The sequence below is a fragment of the Diceros bicornis genome, chromosome 12 (genome assembly GCF_020826845.1).
Source record: "Diceros bicornis minor isolate mBicDic1 chromosome 12, mDicBic1.mat.cur, whole genome shotgun sequence".
NCBI lineage: Eukaryota > Metazoa > Chordata > Mammalia > Perissodactyla > Rhinocerotidae > Diceros > Diceros bicornis.
In genome coordinates, this window is record NC_080751.1 from 35366653 (window position 1) to 35389104 (window position 22452).

The window sequence follows — 22452 nt, forward strand, 5'->3', positions numbered from 1 at the left end:
AAATATTCTTTTCTAGACTTCTGCTTTGTGCACTCTTTTTATTTTTTTTATATTAAGCATACAATAAAGCATGATTTTTTAATTTACAAAATGTAACTACGTAAACTCTAGTATTTGATGGGAATTAACCAAATCAAATGTGATTCTCTGTTCTCTAGCTGTATCAATGATTTTTTGAAATATATGTTTAACATCTAATTATCCTTGCTAGACACTTCTTTTCACTTGGCTTATATTGTGAGATTCTGATATTAAGCATAGTCTTTTTTTCTCTGGATATTCCACAGAATAATACCTTTGAGGACAAAGGTTTTTGCTGGCTAGTGGGATTTTCCCCTTTTTAAGGAGTATGTGTTACATTTAAGTTACTTGAATTAAATGAATGATTGTGAGCTTTCAGTGCACACCTCGGACAGGACTGCCAATGCCTTAACTTGACAGCAGTCACTGGAAAGAACATTCAATGATCAGGTAACGTTTTCATTTCCTTTTGCCTTTGTTTTATTTGGTGAGTAGTGGGCAGAGGTAGCAAGAACCCCAAGTTCCATCAAGAATTCATGTTATTATGCAACTTTCAGTAGAGGGAGGAATTTATATATCAAATAATGCAAATCTAACTCACAGTGCTTATATAAGCAGAGATTTCCACCTGGAGCGCATTTCCTACTCAATAAAAAAATAAATTAAAATATCTGTATCTCAGTATAACTTGTAGTTTAACTAAAGACAGATTTATTACATTTATCCCCTGTGACCTATGAGTTTGTTTGAAACTGAAATGAATGTATGTTTATTAAATCACAGCCATATACCACCACCATCTCTAAAAATTACACCATACCTAAGACATCAACTGTGTTGCAAGATTCATATGGCATACCTCAATTGATGTCTTGTAAGAAAATTTCCACAAGAAATATACAGATTAGAACATAAAAGATTATCTTATGTTGAGAATTACTATTAAACTAAATTATTAAGTTTAAATGGAAACCTTCCTGAATTTCTCTATACTTACTCAGAATTGCTCTGCTGTTTCCTATAGTTGCTCCATCCTTCCTCATCTCCCACCCCCCAACTTCACAGCAGATGTTGTTACTTGATATGGAAAAGACAACACAGATAGCGTCAGACTATCCAATCTTTGCTACTGAAGAATAGGTAGCAGGGAGAGGGAAGAAGGTCTGGCTGTGTGCATTCAGACCTGTGGGACTCTAAGAGATGGCAGATATGTTTCTTTTTCAGCCATTCCTATATCAGTAGTTTAGATGCAGCAACAGAATCCTCCGTGGACAGGCCAGGGCACAGCCTTTTGAAAGGGCAGATTTGAATTCCAAGGACTGCCTCTGTCAGATTCTTTGTTGTGACCATTTCCCCCTCAATGGGAAAAGCTGTCAAGAATCTTTAAATGGAAGAAGAGAGCCTGATTTCATTTAAAAATCAAAAGCTTATTTTCATGTGTGGAGAGGGTACTTTTTAAAAAAGGATTGTCTCTGTGAATAGTGGTCATGTCAGTGTCAAAATATATGCTTTGATCTTTCAGATTACAAACGGAATGTCTCTGCACGCAATCCCAGACCAATCTCAGCTGTTTGATGTCCATTAGTTTATATCATTGCTTAAATATGTTTTGTTATCTGCAACTCGGAATTAGATTAAGGTCAGTTTTTGCAGATTCATGGACTGGAAGGTGGGCACAGAGGTGTATTATCTATGGCTCTCCATTCTCCTCTGACCAGGATAGGAATAAAGGGACAATCAGGTTACTCTTGCCTCCTCAATCAACTCCGATATTGAGAATAAGAGTCTACCATCATAAGATAATTTTATATGGAAGTTGCTAAAGAAGCTACCATCTTTTAATGCAGATAATTTCTTTCCTGGACAATGAAAGGTACCTCAATAAACAGATGGGAAAGACTGTGAAAGTCACATTCTTTTAACATACAGAGGAAAAATTATTTGAAGTAATGAAAAAAAGACAAGTTGTAGACTATTTTACAAAAAATAATTATTGTAGAAGTGTATACTAATTCAAACTATTCATTATCAAATTATTACCAAGAGAATCCAAGTCAGACTGAATGGTACTTTTATGACTAACGCATAAATTATTTGCATGAAAAGGTGAGTGTTTGATAGTCTCTTGCCTAGTCCATAGTTATTCACTGACTTAATAAGCCTTTTAAAAACTGTAAAGAATGAAAAGGAAACTTTCTACTCCTTGTGAAATTTTCTCAAATGCATTGTTAGTAGGTCTGTACAGGCCTTTGGTCTTATTCTGCATTATTTGTTGTCAAAGTATAGAGACTAATATCTTGGTCACTCTATCTCAGAGTGACCAAGACAGTCTCAGTTTCAAATTTAGTGCCCAATAAATTTCCATCAATACATCCAAACTCATAAGGCTATGTGTTTCTCTATAATGTTTTTCTGAAAATTTGGCCTTTGTAGTGATATATTGCGTGCTTAATTAGTCCTGATTTTTTCTCTTCTTCTAGTAACCTTAAAAATTGTTAATACTGTAATCTTTGAAGTTTTAAATATATTGAAAATTTGAAAACTAAACTTGCTCCTATCAACTATAGGTGAGTCCTAATCGTCATATAAGTAACGACTTTAAATATGTAGTGAATGCAGGGAGACTTCTGCACTTTTGTTTTTGTTAGTGTTTTCTTTTCTTTTCTTTCCTTTTTTTTTTTTTCTGTCTTTTCAAATCAATAACATAATTACAGTACGTCCTTCTTGCCCTCAGGAAGGCTTGGGGTCTGCTCTGCATCCATATAAAAATGGATTTTAATAAATTCATGATCTCTGATGTTTGTTTTGCTTGTTTGCATTATTTTGGTTTCTTTATGCCTTACACATGTGTCTCTCTTCCTGCCCACTTGCTCGCTCTTCCTACCAAGATTTGCTCTTCTGACTTCTTCATTTCCAATGTTGTTTCCTCCTGTTCTCTTTCCTCTTGTTTTCTTACAAGAATAAAAACTCTCTGCGGTCGCAAAAGTATTTTAGTAGGCAGACCTTCCAACTATTTTTGGCTTCTCACAGAAAATGGTTTATCTAAGATGCAGAGACAACAAAATTGCGGATGACGTTAATGTAGACAAAGTGTCAAGGGTTGAAGTTCAACTCCTTTTATTTGCAGTTCAGTGTCTAAGTATTGGAGAGAAAAGGAATCTAAGGCCGGGTACTTAACCTCGCTTTTGACTTGGATATAGTGAAAAAATGCTCTGAGTAGTATGTTATTGGAAAATGTACTATGATGGATGTCTGGAGTGGATAATAAGATCTTTGTATTATCATTTTATTACCAGAATGAAAAGATCAACTGGATATTAGTTATCACCAATTTTTTTATGTAGATAAAAATGGAAAGCAATAAAAGAATGCAAAATGTCAACCAGTGGCACTTAAGCCATATTAGATTGCTTTGATCAGGCTGCCATTTGGCAGGCTACTTAAAAAGATATGAGGAAATTTCTGGGGGCTGGCTTTTGTTAACATGAAGCAAATGTTCAGTTCAGAGCAGCTGCCTGGCACCTGAAAAGCAGAGAACTGCAAAGGAGAGTCTTCTGCCTCTGCTCCCACACAACAGTCTCTTGATTTATAGAGTTCTGTCATTCATTTCCTCTCGGTGACTGCTATCCATCCACCTAGGATAGGGATTGCTCAAGAAATAAAGAAAGATGAATATATAAAGACAGAAAACAGGAGTTTTGTTTGTATTTTGTTGTTGTTGTTGTTGTCATTTTTGTTTTTTTTTAAGCTGAAAGTTTATATGAAGAAAAGGAAGAGACTGTTTATAAATGATTATTTTTAGCAAAAATCTAAGAGAAATTGCATATAAAATATAGAGATCATAGATTTTTCTGATGAAAAACAAATAGCTAAAACAGGCAAAGGAATTGACACATGACAATGAGTTTTTAGAAAAATTGGAATAAAATTTAAGGGAAACCTATTGGGATTATCTACATTTTAAATTTATGAGCATTGTAAAGTACCATTTTTCCTTGCACATTTAAATGGCTACATAGATTGGAAAAATCATGGTGTGAGGCTTGATAAGTAGAAGACTTGGATCTATTTTAGTGAACAATTAATCTGTTCATTGCTTATATGCAAATATAAAATGCTGCCATATTTTGAAAGATATCTTTTTTGCAGGTTAAGAATTCATCTTGAAACCAGGCGCAATTATTAATTTATTCACTAAAGCATTTCCTTATTGCTGCTGCAGCAGACTGTGCTCAAAGTAATGCAAAATTCCAGATTAGTGTTGACCAAATTCATCAAATTCTTTTTCATTGTTGAAAGTTGGCATTATAACAATGGTGTAAGTAGATATTGTTAGGAAAACCTAGAAAGTTTCAGAAAAAACATTCTGAACTTGACATTCCCTTGGTTTCTGTGAAAAGAAGGTTTTCTTTCATACAACCAGATGTCACCAAGTGTAAGAGATCACAGCCTGTTGGTCAGGTGTTTTTGTTTGTTGTGTTATTAGAAAGAGCTGGTTTCTAAACATCCACCACGTCTTCATAATTTTGAGTTTCTTCTTTATTTTTTAATTTTTTTGTTGTTGTTTGGTGGTAGAATTTCAACACATTATCACTGACCCAGAAAATCAAGGATAAAAATTTAAAATCAGACACTCCTTGTCAATAATAAGATTTTTTTCATTTAGCCTGTCTCATTGTGAGATGTATGATTAGAATTTCATTCATTTTTAAAGAAAACAATAATGATTTTCTGTATTTGGAGCATTTGTAATTTTATTTATTTATTTATTTTTCCCCTAAAGCCCCAGTAGATTGTTATATGTCATAGCTGCACATCCTTCTAGTTGCTGTATGTGGAACGCGGCCTCAGCATGGCCGGAGAAGCAGTGCATCGCTGCGTGCCTGGAATCTGAACCCTGGCCGCCAGCAGCGGAGTGCGCGCACTTAACCGCTAAGTCATGGGGCCGACCCTGTATTTGGAGCATTGGTCTTTTTACCAATACCCCCATAATGATTCAAGTTCATAGAATAGAATCAACAAGACTAAAAAGTACTCAAGAACTTCTATTTAAAACAGCCTCTAATCTTTAGGACAGCCTTAATGTTCAATGATGATCTGAAGTGCCATGCCAAACCACTCATTTTACTAGTTTAGACAAATATAGATTAGAAATTTTTCTACAATTATTGCATTCCTAATTTTACTCAAAAGAAGGCCACTAACAATTTACACCTCATCAATTGCTTACCTGTAAGACAATATGAAAACAAATACTATGATCAAAGATTTCAATTCCTCATGTAATCACTGGACAGGAATTATGCATCTGCTGCCTGCTGAAGTAAATGCATAATTTAAAGGTGATGGCTTTGTCCACTTAGCTATAGGTCGGATGTGATAAATACAAGCATTCCAGTTTTGCTTTCATATATAGCATTCCAGTTTTGCTTTCATTTATAGGAGCATGCATACTCTTCATTAAGAACACTGGTTTAAGATGCAAAATATGAAAAATTTTAAACATCTTGAAGAACTTTAATTGATGCTCTTTAAAACTTTTAGTCTTAGAAAAATGTGTTTTGTCATTTGATTATTTGATCATTTATGAATATTTTACTATCTTGTGTAATTGGCAGTGTTTTCTGAGAAAATAGCTTGACTATTTGAAGATGTTTGCATAATTTGAAAGTGCTGATTGTTTTCTAAAAATTGAGACAAATTATGGAAAACTGTATAAAAGACTTTTCTAGCATAAGTTTCAGAGAAATACTAGGGTTGGCATTTTATAAGTTAGTTTTCCTAAAGATTAGTGGTATACTATATAAAGGCCCATCAAATTATAAAATGTATTAATTTACACTGATGTCTATACACTCAATAATTTGCTCTTAAGTGGAATTTTAGAATCTTTTTCAATACAACACTCATTAATTCAGTTCCCACTAACTCAGAAGTCATGCTTATTCAAACACTTTTTACATTGAATTATACCACTATATACAAAGAAGGGATTTGTTAAGCCAACTGGTAACTTTTAGTAGATAATAAAAGAATATTTCTAATCTACTTAAGAGAATACACTTTTGAATGCTCGATAAGAATTCGTTTAGCATTGCTTACCATTCTTATCTATTGCCTAAAAATGATGCCTGGAAACCATTAGTGGTCAATACTTTACAACAGTAGTATTGTTTCTACAATATTTTGTACTAATTCACATTGTCCTTCTGGGTTAAATTCTTTTAGGATCTAAGGAATAGACACATATTCAGGTTATCTTAGTTAATGAAGGCTTATTATAAGAACAACTAAGAGAAGATATAGACAGGCAATAATTTCAGTCACAACGCAGACAGGTTTTATGGAGTTTAGAATGGGATTCAAGAACTAGAATGTTGTTCAACACACAATGTGGCTCTGATGGCCAGGTTATCTTGCCATCCCTTCATCTGCTGTCACTTAAGGCCCTCTTTTCAATGTTCTGCCATTATGGTGACGTCATTATCCTCTGGTTTTTTTCTGAGGGGGAGGAAGATAAGCCCTGAGCTAACAACCATGCCAATCCTCCGCCATTATGGTGACGTCATTATACTCTGGTTTTTTTTTGTGAGGGGGAGGAAGATAAGCCCTGAGCTAACAACCATGCCAATCCTCCTCTTTTTGCTGAGGAAGACTGGCCCTGAGCTAACATCCGTGCTGATCTTCATCCACTCTATGTGGGACATCGCCACAGCATGGCCTGACAGGCAGTGCGGCGGCGTGCGCCTGGGATCCGAACCTGGGCCGTCAGCAGCAGAGTGCACGCACTTAACCGCTATGCCACAGGGCTGGCCCTATCTTCTGTCTTTTTTTTTTATGGTGCTCTTGCTACTCCTCCCCTCTCTGCTGACTTGCTTCTGCTTGGTTACAGCTTCTACTTTTTCATGTCTTCTGCTTACTTACTTCTGCTTTCTTCATGGTTTCTCTTCACTGCCATTTCCTGTGCATGTCCTTTGGCTTTTTGCTGCTCCTTCACAATTGTTGACTCTATGTGTGTTATGTAGTCAAACTCCCCTAGAAAGGGAATCTAGTGGATTTATTACTTATCCTTGTCCTGTTGAGCAGAACTAACAAATCATGTCACCTCATAAGCCACAGACCAGATTTTAGCTTTAAGGACGGATGCCCATTGGTTATCAGACCAGGGGGCCACACAATATATGCTCCTTAAAGGAGATGTTGGAGCGGCAGGCTTTCCACATAATAATCTTTTCTCTAGGCTGCGTGATTAATGTTTTTATGTTAGTCATAAAATACCTCTGAGGATTACAGTTTCCTCAGCGTATTACTGGCTATCATACTGTGCATAAGTCAAGTGGGCAAAGTTCTTTAAATCAGGGGAGAAAGTGCACAGGACCATCAAGGAATTTGGAGATTGAAATGTTCAATGTGCTCAGAGCTCTTATCCATTTCTTTCACTTGTTATCAATGGGAGCAAAAAGCAAGATGGATAAGAAGTGCATTATGAAAACAGTTTCCCCAAAGGTAAAGTAAGAAATTCTAAGAGTATTTAAGTTACTGTTATTTTTATTGTGCTTAATATTGGATAATATGTTTGTTGTTATTTGTTCTTTGAATGCATCATTCATATAATTGTGAGAATTCTTCACCCTTCCATCACCCTTCCCAGGAGATGAGTCTAAATATAGATTTGAAATATTTTATGCAGAGTACTATTGAAATAAATTAAATTTCAAAGTCAATTGCATTTTTTATAGATTATTATAGTTAAAATTGCTTTGGAAATATAGGATTTCAGGTAAGAATTATCAATTCTCTTTTAAAATTTGCTCATGAAGAATGTAGGTAGCCCATGAAATTTACTAAGTAAATTGTCAGGTACATGGAAAAATCAACCAATTTTGGAAATCGGGAAATTTCCAATGTAAATAAATAAATATGTACTACAAGAAAATCCAAAGAATTCTGAAATGTCTTACATTTCAGTAGGTGCAAAGGAGATAGTTTATGCATGTGAAAATTAAAACACAAACGTCTAGGACTAATGTAATAAAATAGCATGGCTTAAAATTGCTGTTATGGATTTTTCATGCATTATGAAAGTGTCCAGTAAAAGAAAATGAAAAAGAAATTTTTTGATAAGTTATGTAAATATTCCCTTAGAATACACACATATTCACCTAATAGTGTTGAAATAGACAAACAAAAATGAAGGTAGAACATGATAATGATTACAATAACATGAAAAATAATGAAAACAGCAATACTAATAACCACATAGAAGAATTCTGAAAGTGACATTACAGATGATGAGATTCCTGAAGTGTTTTGATTGATCCTGAATTATGTTATCTGAAGATTCAGTTCAATAAATCAACTGAGAAGTTGTACACTATCAAAATAATATTTTTGTAAATCATCAATTCTTTAAACTGCTTAATTAAGTAAAAGTAGTTCAGCCAACAGGCAATGAAGAAATTATCAGTATCTCGTATTTTTTGAGTTATCAATTATGAAATTAACAAGGAACCAGAGGAACAAAATTGCTTTTCTACAGTTTCTGGAAGGATATCCCTCAAAATGTTTATAGCATCTGCTGGTGCGATTGTGGATAATTTTTAATTTCTTCTTTTCATTCATCATCTGTACATTCTAAACTTTCTACAGTGACTTTTTTCTCTACTCCAGCAATTTAAAATAAGCAATCAAAAGTGAATAAAAGTAAATCTTCTGTTAAGTTATAATTGAAACCAATCCCACCATTATTTAGGACAATCTAAGCCTACACTACATCATATATTTGTATTATGGGATGTACATTTTAAATGTATTTGAAGACTAAATTTCCCACTAATTTTGACCTACAAAATAGTCAAAATGAGCCCCTTTTTCAGCAACATTTGGTTCCTAATTAGAAATAATATCCATTATTTAGAAGCTAGAGGAAACAGAAATTACACAAAAGTAGCCTATCATTTCAGTTCTCAGAGAAAAATTTTATTAATATCTTAAATGACCTTACAACACATAATACTTTGAACATTATAGACTTAATATATAACAGATTGTTTCTTTACGTTTTACGCTTTCTTGTTTTAAAGAAACAGATACGTTTCTTTAAAAATATGGAATCGTGAGTGCGAATGTTTTGCGCCAGTCTTTTACTTTAGCAACATATTGTAAACATCATGTCCGTATATGACAATAGCATGTAGTATTTTAAAATTTAATCTATTGCTTATTTCAGATTTTATGCCAAAGTGATATAAAGCAGGTCCAGATAATTGAGTCAGTTGAAGAAAGATAAAATAGGGAGGAAACATATATGTACAAAAGTAAGTTCTATCATGATTCATCAATGATCTTAGGGCAGTCAAGTGAAAACTGATTGGAAGCATCTGTGAGCAAGACCTTGAGAAACAGACCCGATTAGAATAACCATAAATGAAAAGATACTTCTAGATGTGTTGGTATAAATGATCGTCATTGCCTGTAACCCACTAAGTGAAACCCTAATTAACTTAATCTCGTCATAGGAAGATTGACCAGGAACAAGCACACAGACATAACATTATTTCTAGCAGTTGATTGGCCAGTTCCCAGGAAACCTCAAACACTGTCTTCTCAGATTAACCAAATTAATTTGGCATAAGATTTAATTGCCAACAGCCATTGCTATAGCTGGGCAAGTACCTTCTTAGAATACTTCCTGGATAGTAAGGCAAGCAATTCATTTCAGAAGACTTTGATCCAAAGACAACTTCAAACAAAGGAGTAATCCAAATATTTTTCCAATTACTAAAATAAATGGTCAAATAGAATCATAGCACTCAAGTTAGTGACTAAAAGCTAGCCTGATAAATAAGCTAATGATGGTAAAAGAAAACAATTGAGTTAGCAGTACCTGTTATTGTAATACTAAAATTCAAAATAAAGAAGAATTTAGTAAATCATCATATCAATAGTTGGAAAAAATTTATATTATTTTAAATTTTACATGGCAACCACTGAGAAAAGAAAGAAAAATGATCAAAACAAATGAGATGCTGCAGTTCAGTAATTCTAAAGACAGAATATTCCTTATCATTTTCTTTAGAATATGTTCTCTTTAAAAAAATCCATAATGACAGAGAAAACTGTATTGTGGTTACCAGGGGCAATGGGGGTTGGGGGCTGGGCACAAGGGGTGAAGGGAGACATATATATGGTGATGGACAAACAAAAATGTACAACCCAAAATTTCACAATGTTAAAAACTATTAAAACATCAATAAAAAAAAATCCATAATGTTTACAGCAAATACTGAAAAATAGATTTTCAAACATTGTAATGACTTCCCAGTGAAGAGAAAGGAAGGGGACAAAAAAACTCAACAAAGCCAGAAACTTAGATTTATGGTTTTTCTAATAAGCTGCTTATTTTTGGAGAAGGTTTGTACAAGAATACCCCCAAAATATTGAGGGACAGCTAAATTTCTTAAATTCCGTGTTGCAGCTAATGATATTCAAATGCACTTATGGTAACAAAGTATAGAAAATAAAACACAGGTAAAGCCATTGTTCCTTGAATTATGCAAAAATATACATTCTTCTTGGCCTTCTCATGAAAAGAAATTCTATAACTATTACAATAGAGTATTCAAATGAGAAATGACGTATTTAATTAGATAATCTTTGCATTTGTGACTATAATCCATGACTTTGTTTATGGAATGTCAAACTGAATATTTGTAAATTTCCGAATGCTCAGTACCTGTATGCTTTTTCATTTTTTTTCACTCAGATCGCTTGGCATTGTGTAGGCATTGCATAAGATATGTTTTAAATGTGTCAATATAAATATATATAGTCCTTTTCTTTTCATGTTACACCACTGCCAAATACATTGTCAGTTTATAATGCTTAAAATCACGTTAACTATTTAGTACTTAATTTTATACCTGCAAGCTATCCTATTATGTGATAAGCATTTCTTGGAAATAACCTTTTTCCTTAAAATAAAGTCACAGTCCAAATTTTTCCTTTCATTAGAGTAGGTTTATTTTATTATGCTTTTTCTTGAACTAGCTGGTCAAGCTAGGCTAGATTTAAAGAGAGCTATTTTAAAACATTCTTTTAGCAACATATTTATATAATTTGTGTTCATTTTTGCTGTGTTGTAAATATAATTATATTCTCAAAAGGTAAATTATATTTTTTAATAGTGTATGTTTTTCACATTGAAAATTCTTTACATCAGAGATATTTATCCTGGTTTGTCATAAATGGGTACAATCAATGTCAAAACTGTAGAGGCTAAGTGTTTCTTAGTAGATGATGTAAACCTTGTTTATTCATTTGCTTAGAGCTATGACGTTTAGACAGATATGAAGCAGGAGGTGAGGCGGCTACCTATACTGAAGTTTATTTTGTAGATAATAGAATAGGGTTGGTATGGGTTAGGAAAGGGGCAGAGGAGTCTCTGTGGGCTGTTTCCGGCAGCTCTCCAAGGTCAGATCTTTTTGCAGACAGAAGATCCATGTTTTTCATTAAGCCTTGAATTCCCCAATTCCTAAGCCGACTATTTTCTTTGCATTTGGAAGTTACTGACTGCCGGACATAGGTCAGTTTGCTCTCCCAGGCTCTACACATCATTAAATTTATTTTCAAGGGAACTGAGCAAAAATGCTGTCCAAATAATTAGCCAGATAACTGAGTTACCCAAGTTTTCCAGCTACATGACTTACCAGATTCTATGCTGCCGAATATGAAAACTAAGGGAGGAAGCTTTCTATTTATTGACACTTGTTAGTGAATGTAGGCATTAAAAACTAATGGAGTTACTTTTGATTAACCATTTGGCTTAATTCAGTATCAAGAGATATTTCATCTACCATTAAAAAATCCCCCCAAAATCTGAACAAATACACTCATTCAATAAATATTTAGTAAATGGTTATCATATTCAAGGCACTGAACTGTAGAACATTGGATATTTTCTCTGAATTTTTAAACCCATTAAGGGGATAATAATAATGCAATATGATATTGATAATAATTATTATCATTACTATAATTGAGGCTTACCATGTACCAGGCATTGTTTTAAGTGATTAAAATGCATTAAATCTATATTATTAAACTATTTCTATTATAAGCTTATTTTACAAATAGGATTACTGAAATACAGAAAACTTAAATAGTTTACCCAAGGTGGCACAGCTAGTCACTTGTGGAACTAAGATAAAAACCCAGATAGTTTGTGAGTCCAGAACACGTGCACTGGACCAAGATACCCACATTTTAGAAAGTAAGAAAAACAAGAAAAGATTTAAATAACAATCCAACCAAAACAAATACAGTGTAATTCATTCACGTGTAACCATTTCATTTCTCCAGTGGATTTTAAAAGTGTATCCAATGCCTTTTTCCTATTGTCAGGATTCATTTTTGAAAAACAAACATCTCCAAGCTTAATGTCTGATTTTATATTATTTCCTCGAAATACTTTTTAGTTAGGGAGGGGCATTTCTAATAGTTTTAATATAAAGAAATTTGTCCTTCGGACTTTACAAATATCTCTTTGTACAGAAAAGACAAATAGCTCTTTATAAGGACATTCTGAATAATTCTCAAAGGTGTATCCTTAGCTAAATTGAGGAGAGCTTGAAGGGGGATAGAGAAGAGGGAGGAGTTAATGGCTTGGCAGATAGTTCAGCCCCATGGTTGTAAGGGTGATTGGTCTGTCACCAAACCCAGATCGTGATTGGCACCAGGCCCTGCCAGCAAGACAGCTCTGAGACAGCTTCTCTGATACCCCAGAGGCCTTGTCACTAACTGCAGACAGTATGGGGAAGGTGACCCAAGTGTACCTTTTACATGAGTAAATGAAGTATTTTGCCTCCAGCCTTGTCTGCACATTCCTGAATATAGAGCTGACTAGAGGAAGCTTTAAAAATAAGTAAGCACAAAACTTACACTCCTAATCAGGGCTGGCTTCAACAGCATACAGGAAGATATGCTTAGAAGAGCCTATGCTTAGATTAATATCACTGTCCTGAAATTCTTCATTTTGAACAAGGGCTCCATGTTTTCATTTCACACTGGGCTCACAAATTATTTAGTCAATCCTTCTCCTAGTAATATTAGCAAGTAGGAAAAGAGGAATCTGGAAGTGCCATTTACATGTCTAATTTTAATTTGTAATTAAATTTCCTAGCTGATTCATGTGAGGAATAAAAACAAAAGAATTTTGCTCCCAGCCCAATAGCTAGAAATTGAGACAGATAAAATAGAAACATCTAATGAGGAGTTCCTCTCCTTTGGGTTTTTTTCTGTTTGTTTGTTTCAAAAGCAGAGGTCAAATTATTTTTTAAAGTAATGATTTTAAAGCCAGAAACTAGTGGCAAAGTCAAATAGCAGACTGACGGTGTCCTAATTACCATCTGAGAAGCACATCCTCTTGTCATTTACAGGTAGAAGTGCAGCTGCCAGCAACCATGACTCAGGCATCAGGCAGTGGTGGCTCTTGCTTCTGTTTCTCCTGCCTTTTCTCTCTTGCCATCGTTGTCACGATGACAAGGCTTGTTGCCAGCTTCCCTGGGGTCCTGCCTCCCACCAGAGGCTATTGTCCTCAAAGTAAACTGCTAAATAAAACTTGTCTGTACCTGGAAAAATTAATATAGATAGAAACCTAATTTTATACACTTACACAAATATAAAGCTTTTTAATAAAGGCTGCTATTCTAAATTTGCAGAAAGGAAAAATGACTAGATTCTAGAAGTGGAGGGACTTTGCAATTGGTTTATGCCATTGAAAGTCTTTTGAAATTGCTTTTAGTTGTTGTTGTTTTACAGATAAAGAAACTCAGACCAAGTCTAAAAGAGTTAGACTAAGCATAGTTAAGGTCATGCTAGATTTAATGGCAACATTGAATCTAAAACTTATGTCTCCTGACTCTTAAGCTCTTGAATATTTTTCCATTACTTATTTCTTTAATACTCAATGTAAAAGTTTATGAGCAAGGGGAATTAAGTTGTCTATTTACATGTATCTTACAGGGGCCTGAAAACTACAGCCCACAGGCTGGCCACCTGTTTTAATAAATAAAGTCTTGTTGAAACCAAGCCACACCCATTGTTTTTTACATAGTCTATGGCTACTTTCTCACTACAATAGCAAGGTTGAGTAATTGGAATGGCAACCACATCCTAAAAGCCAAATATATTTACTCTCTGGTCCATTACAGAAAAAGTATCTTGACCTCAGATTTATTAGAATGTAAGCTCCTTGAGAATTCAAGGTGTGACATTCCTAATGCTGAGATCAGTGTTTGGCACAAAATAATTTTTAAACTACGTTAATAGTATATGGGTGCCACAGAACCCAGAATGAGTAAGAGTAGTTAAGTGGGATAGACAACAGACACAATATGGACCAATCAGTTTTAAAATTTCATAATTCTAAGATGCTATGGTGCTGTAACTTCTAATTCAAATACTAGGTGCTATAGGCAGTTTAATAATCTAAAAAATATTGAACAGTCATGTATAAATATATAACCAATTTATATGTGTAAGGAAATGCTAGTCTGTTTTTTTTTTAATTTATAGCAGAACTGTGGAAACTTTAGGATCCACTCTCACATGATGCATATCTCTAGCCCGGGTAACTGTGGTTGAAAAGATACAGCCTGTTCTTAATAAAATGGAGGTAGTAGATGGATCATTTCTAGAAGGCAAACTAAATGGATTTCTACCTGCCTACCATCTATGCAGTTTGCTAAGTTATGGCTTTGCAGAAGCGCTCATCAAAATCCTCATGCTCCGTAGGTGGTTTAATTGAGCAAGCAGATTAACCACTCAAATAACTAGATGGAGTTATAAAATAGAAATGACTTAAATTTGATGGTTAAGGCAATGAAAAGGAAGTCCAGAGCCAACTGGTTTGAACTGAGAGATAGGGTACCTGATACAGATAGTCCATTTATGTAGTTAGCATCTTTAAAATATACCCGTAGAGGGAGATAGCTATCCAAAGGGTATGTAATGAATCTCAAGCTTTGTGGGACACACATCTAAGTGTTTTAAAAATCAAAATATAATTGATATGAATTTGATTTTTTTCAAGCCACATCTATCTTTCAGTTCCAGAAATAGCTGTCATTTTAGACTACTAGACATCCTTGATCACATTGTTTCATTGATTCCTTAGCTTTGTTTTATTCTTCTCTATTGCTCTTTACTATCTTTTTCCCACATTCAAAAATCAGTATAAGTACTTCACAGGACATTTGCACAAGGCTTTCTTCCAAAAAGGATCCAAAGTTAGTACTGTGTGCATCTTGTTATATATATACAAAGATATATATGTAATTGGTTCCAAAATATTCACCACAAATATGAAAATAAATTTAAAATACACTTGCAAACAAACCTGTCATCACTCAATAAAGGCTTGTTTAATCTTGTTGTTTACAGATACCTCCCATGGAGCTATCCGTAAAATGAGAGAGTGAGATTAGTTATCTGTACATCCTTGGAAGCTAGTCTTTTCTTCTTTAAATAAATTCGCTCATTGATTTATGCCCCAATACTTTCAAATATAATTTAAAGTGATTAACAAAAATAATTTAAAAGAATTAATTGGGGAGGAAAACCAATATGCAATTTAAAAAAAAAAAAAAAAGAAGGAAGGAAAAGAATCAAGTTGCTGAAATTAAGCACAAATCCTAAATCTTGGTTTCCTGTTGGATAGAAACAAGGAAAGGCAATCTGTTCCATAACTCATATGACATAAGAGGAAATGGCCTACAAAATCTTTGGGAGAGAGTCTATGAATTTGAACTTTGCAATTAAGGGTGTGTAATTAAGGGCATGCTAGAGGGCTGATAATGCACATAGTCTAAAAATGGTAGCTTTGAATACCTCTGGATTTTGATATACATAATAAATGATGTTCTGGAAAAATAGTTTTTTAAATTCATAAGTGACAAAATCTTGTTTTGTAAGTCGAATCTAATTTTGAAAGCAAAGGGTTACTTGCAAATGATTTTTAAAAGCCTTTACTGGAATTTTCTGATTAAAAAAATCATCTTTTTTCTAAAGGGAGAAATGAGCCCTCTGAAGGGTTCTGTAGAGTCCAGGGGTTCTGGGTGATGCCTGGGGGGCCAGGTTAGCCTGTTTCTTTAACAGCAGGGCGACTTCCCCTTTATATGTTTTTTGTATTCTTTATGCAAGATTACAGGTGGAAAAGATTAATTCTACTGATTTAAAAGTAATAAAATCACCGCCCCAGTTTATCTCCTGAATCTTCACATTGCACAACTATATTTGTTCTGAGTAAGAGAGGGGTACTGGGTCAGAGTCCCTAACACTGCCCAGCCCTGACCTGATTCTTTGAACAGAAGAGAGAGTAATTTACCATAGCGAAGAGAGAGTAATTTACCATACCATTTAAAGATTACTTAATTATTTCACCACCTAACTTTCTGATCTGGGATTTAGTTTCCTAGGTGAACTTGTCCGTAAAGCATGAGCATATCCTGGGCCTACATTGGTGTATTTTCTGCTCATGCCTGGTCATTTATTGATTATTTGGTGCTGTATTCGGTGAGGGATGCCAAGATGATAAAAACTCAGTTCTCTCCCTTAAAATTTGACTACGTAAATTAATAACACATTTTCTAGCATAAATCAATATTATCCTACTGGTTTCATTTGAGCTTAGTAATTCTAGGTCTAGAATAACTCTCTTTGAAGTTCTCTCTGCCCTCTGCCTACCCAGGTCAAAATAAAAATGATGAAATTAACTATGACAATAACGAAAATCTCATAAATTTAGAGAACTTCACTATAATATTGCACTCTTTCATGTAGCCACAAGGTTGGAAAATAGTACACGATTGTTCTGTTCCTTCCAAGAATGACAAAATTTTAAAGTTGGCTATAGGAGAATATTTTTGATATGCTTTTATTGAGTATCCTCTTTTTACAGATAAAAATATGAGTAACAGGGAAGATAAATGACTTACTTAAGCTGACATGATTGGTTGATGGCAGATCTAGGGACAAAATCCAATTTTCTCCACCGTCCCCTCTCATAGTGAAAGTGGAGGTGAAAAGTAATTAGCAAACATGGTTATTAATCTGGCCAAAAACAGCTATCATCTTTTGTTAAGTGTATCTCTTAGTGGTTAAATCAAGGCTCTGTAAAAGTAGTAGATTCCAAAGAAGGATTTATTTGGCTAACTGCTGATCTCCTCCCCCCTCGCACATACACCCCCCTTCCTCTCCGTCCTGTGCTTCCAGTTGGGGATTTCTCCAGCCCTTGTTAGTGGTAGAATCTCAGAGACACTAGGACTTCATTCACGGGTAGGTGTGAAAGGACAATCAACTTGAACTATATGGAGGAAAACTGAAGTGTTTATTGTGTCTACTTCCATCTGTTATTAATAACTTTTAGCTACAGAGTCACTAGAAAATCCAGTGAATATCACCACCTAGAGAACATTTATACCATAGCTTAAACTCTGTGGAAAAGAACTGACACTTTTACTAAGCTGTGTTTATTCTTGCTTGGCTTTAATCTTTGATGCAAAACAAGCAGTGGTCATGCACCAAATCATAGACTCAGATCTTGGTATTCTTCAAGACGTTCACTCTAGTTCAGCATAATATCATGGGCAGAATAATTTAAAGAAAGTTCATTAGACTGACATCCTGGAGACCTAGACTATTAAATAGTTGTGACCATAGGAATGTCACCAAAGCACTTTGCACATCAGGTGTTTGTTTGTAGATGGCTCAGTGAACTTCTATACCTTTCATGCCCCTTCTAGTTCTAAAATTCTTTAAAATAGCATTAGCTTGTAGAGCTGAATTTTGATCCAGTCTGGTTAAATATTAGTTGTGGTCGTTCAGCCACATTGTACCTCTCTTTTATTTTCTGTGGATTATTTTGGGGACTGTGGAAAGAACACTGGAATGGACATGGAAAATCTCAAGACCTCAGTCTTAATTCTACTCCTTACTATCTCTGAGACTTATAGTATACTCAGCCTTTCTAAATCTGCTTTTTTAACTAAAAAATGAAATAAATAATATGTTGATGGCTTAAATAATAGGTTATAGTAAGAATCAAGTGTAAAATTACATATAAGTCGTAACTGCCTACAAAATATAAGGAATGATTGTCTTTAAAATAAGAACAATGCTATGGACTTCATTTGAAACCTTTAAAATATTGCTTACTATCTTAGTCTGCTTGAACTGCTATAACAAAATACCATGGGCTGGGTGGCTTAAACAACAGACATTTATTTCTCACAGTTCTGGAGACTGAGAAGTCCAAGTTCAGGATGCTGGCAGGTTTGGTTCTTGGTGAGGGCTCTCTTCCTGGCTTGCAGATGGCCACCTTCTTTCTGCATCCTCACATGTTGAAGAGAATGAGCTTTGATGTCTCTTCCTCTTCTTATAAGAGTACTAATCTCATCATGGGGGCTGCAGCTTTGTGACCTCCTCTAAACCTAATTATCTCCCAAAGGCCCCATCTCCTAATACCATTGCCTTAGGAGTTAGGGCTTCAACATATGAATATTCAGTCCGTAACACTCGTATTAGTGCTGAGAGAAAGATGTTATTACCAATGAGACATGTTTTGATATTCCCAAAGAAAAAAGAAATCTCGAAAGGAATTCAGATCATTAATGGCTTGAGTGAGTATATTTTTGCCGTTACCATATTGACAAATGAGTTTGTCAATTCAGTTTGAGAGGGCAAATGACTCTCAAACTGAAAATTTCAAGTTAAGCCATCTTTCTTTACCAATTCCGTGTTTTAAATGTTTGTGAGAATATGAGATCTCAAAGGAATTGTAGAGATCATCTAGACCATCTCCTCGCTTTGCAAGTGGGAGTGTTGAGACCACCAGAAGCTCAATATTTTAGCCAATTGCTGATTGTTGGTGGATCCAGTCCCAAATTGTTGGCCCTTCTTCTATGTCTTGCCTTTAGTAACAACCATTTCAGTGCAGTGTGTGGTTTAGATTTCCTTCCACCGTGACTTATGCAAAGGGTGTGTTAGATTTCCTAACGTTGTGATCTTTCTGGAGAGCGAGATGAAGTCATGACAAAGAGCAACTCTTTCACCCCCTTCATTTAGATGTGGGGAGACTGAGCAGTGAAGTTACTAGCCAAAGGTCACATAGCTGAGAGGTAGGATAATACAGGGGAAAGTATGCAGGCTTTCCATAGGTCAGACCTAGGATGGAACACTTTTCTATCACATTTTAGCTGTGTGACCTTGGGCCAAGTAGTTTTAGCTTTCTAGGCCTTCAGCTCCACATCTGCAAAATGATCATAACATGAAGATGAAATAAGTTAATAGATAAAGTGCCTGGTACATAATTAGCATTTACCAATCCCCAAATTCTTTCTTAGTAGCAAATCGAGGACTAGTAGCCACAATTCTTAACTCCCTGTCCAGTGCACTCTCCATTACGCTTCATGTTGCGTAGATAACATTGTTTTGAACGAAGAATATTAAGTGCATTTTTAAAAATCTTGTCTCTCAAAATCAATCTCTTCACATTTTTAATAATGCAGGAAAGGAGCTTGAAGTTGGCCCACAGAGATTTTTATGAACCAAAGGGTTATTTTTAATTGGATTTTGTGCCTGTTGTTATGGAAATAGTTGTTTCATAGATTAAGCATTATGACTTTACTGCAAGATCAAGCCCAGAATGGGGTGTAATGATGATATCACCCTTATGCTTCTTTTCCTTGACAAAACACTTCTAAAATTAAGAGAATGGGAGTGAAACTGCTTCAAAAGCACACATTTCTAAGGAAAAAAGATCTCGCCTATAAAAATAGCTTTAAAATGATTTATTCTCTTTTCAAAGATCAAAACTAAGAATGACCCTTGCTGCCAGTAGGATGCCAAGATTCTGCAGAGTTATTAAACACTTCTTTCTTCACTGTTGAAACTAGAAAGAGTTCCTTTGATCCTGGAACTTGCTTTCAACATTTGGTCTCAAAGCATTTTGGCAGTTGCTGAACTAATAGGCTTCCTCTAGATATTTAGTGATCAATCTCTCAAAACTGTTCTATCTAGACTAGTTTTTATTCATGTATCCGGATGTGTAATTTAACTTCTCTAAAGAAACAAAAAGAGATGATTTCTAATCTTAATGATGGTCCTGTTTAAAGATATAAGGCAGTTCATCCTGCAAAATTTAGCTTATATCACTGGCTTGTTTTAAGCCCCAGAGAAGCCCTAGCTAAGGAAGACAAAACATATATCATCAGTAACATCCTAGGAGAGAAATCAGGGGGCTGGGTGGATTGCCTATGGTACTGAGAGCAGGTAATGATCTCTTATTGAACGGACCTCTGAGATTTTTCCTACTTGGTTCCCTTTTTTATTTTTTCTCTTTCTTCTTTTCTCTCTCCTTCTCCTTGGCCTTTTCATACGTCTTCCTATGATCCTTGGACATTTGATTGGTTTTGCTAGTAGAATTTGGTTGAAGAAATTGTGAACACAACCCTGATCCTAAATCAATTGAAAGTCATGAAACTCAATGATGTCACGTCCTTCATTGTTTTAATGTACCAAGAAATTTCTGTATTTAAAAAATGGGGAAAATCCATTACCAAATAATGTGTCTTTAAAATTTTTTCATTATTTTTTCTCAATGAGTCATAATGTCAGATTAGTAGAAATGCTTATTGTTTTCTAAAAAATTCCCAGTTATTTTAAAAGCTATTTTTTCCTTGTTTTGTTTTTTAAGCGGAAGAGGGACATTTGTGTAACTTTGTCATTTCAGTAGTTTCCACAAAACAACTTTCTGAAATAATCTGTCCCTTCTAAGCCAATTTAAATTCCATTTGCATAGGTTCATGTAGGTTCACTGGCGCTTATTTTCCCAGTTGGTTACACTTCTTGCCCTCTTTCTTTTGGTTCTTTGCTGGGAATCCCTGCGCTCTATTGCTGTTTAATCTCACTCTTTTTCCTTCCCACTCAACACTTGGCTCTTTATTGACTGTGACTTCTTTTTTCTTCATTTCCTAAGAGTCAATACTTTTACCTACATTCATTTTCTGTGCCTGCAGTAGATTAGTTTTTAGATAGAACATTCCCTAAATTTAAGAACTTGGTGAACATTAGAGGTACATGATGTAAGAGTGAAGAGCAGTCATCACACAATATGGTACCCAGAGCAGCCTCCTCAATAAGAGTCTAATCAGCCAGTTGTCACTCACTGAAAATGGTTAGTTAACGACCTGTGGTCAGATCTCTCCCCAAGGTCAGAGGTTACATGACTGCTAGCTACTTCATTAGCAAGAAAGGGATAACTGCAAAAATCAGAGAATTCATTAGGGAAAAAAAAGTGTATATAAATTTGGGAGGTTTCCCAAAACTATGTTGACTGTGCCTATTTATGACAGCAGGTTCATTCGCTTATCTTAGATCAATGCATAATGTTAAAGATTCTTCTTAAAGTGTCACACCTGAATGTCTGTTAACTTGTCATTTTCTTTGCTTGCTATGGCTCTAATGGGCTTGAAAATTGATCCAGCCAGTCACTTCTCTCTATCTCCTTTCTTTCTCTCTCTCATTTCTTTCTCTCTGCTCTCTCCTCCCTTTCTCTCATCTTCCCCCTTTCTTTGTCTCTTTCTCTCACTCTCTGTGAGGTTCATTTGTTTGACTGATTCTGAGTGTCCATAATGACTGTTTGGCATATTCTACAGGCAAAGGTCCCGAGACCCTTTTTGCCGGCTATAACCTCAATGATAACGAATGGCACACAGTGCGTGTGGTTCGTCGAGGAAAAAGTTTAAAGTTAACAGTGGATGACCAACAGGCCATGACAGGTAAACCCCCTGTCCCCATCACCTTTTCCTTTGCTAAAGCTTTAGATTTTCCCATTTCTTTCAAATGACTTTGAAAACCACGTGCACAACTTGAAGCAGACGCACACAGTTCATTTTTTATCCCCATTTTTCCAGCAACTATTCCATTTAATATGCAGCATGTTAAGTGTTTGTTTCTCTCATATGAGCAACACTTTTATGTCATTTTCTTTTCTGTTTAATAATTCAATAAGTTATAATATATTTTAATTTTGTGGCTTGGTAAATATCTTAGGACCTCATAAAATATTGAAGTCATTGTTTGGATGCCAATTTCTGTTCAATTTCTTTGTTTCTTATATATTTGAGTGATGAACAGCAGCAAGTTGTACTTTTTAGCTTCTAGGTAAATTGATAGATATGCTGGCATTCTGTCAGGTGAACCACTTTTTCATTATAAACTATAATAGACCATTTTTTGGCCATTTACCTCAGTTGGTTAAATTCTGACATTACGGATGTTAAGTTTGGTCCCTGATTTGTAGACTCCTAACTGAGGCGAGCCGTACAAAGGTCCACCTGGAGACCTTTGAAACCGGGGAAACCGCATGAAAAA

At 34.9% G+C, this 22452-nt stretch overlaps 1 protein-coding gene across 11 annotated transcripts in view; it reads left to right on the forward strand.

Annotated features, from left to right (window-relative positions):
* NRXN1 (neurexin 1) overlaps window positions 1-22452 on the forward strand; it is a 1082241-nt gene that overhangs the window by 516140 nt on the left and 543649 nt on the right. For all 11 annotated transcript variants that reach the window (XM_058551255.1, XM_058551254.1, XM_058551256.1 and 8 more), the window contains one exon: window positions 21735-21857. In XM_058551255.1, coding sequence (XP_058407238.1) covers window positions 21735-21857 — 123 coding nt within the window. The remainder of the gene's footprint in view (window positions 1-21734; window positions 21858-22452) is intronic.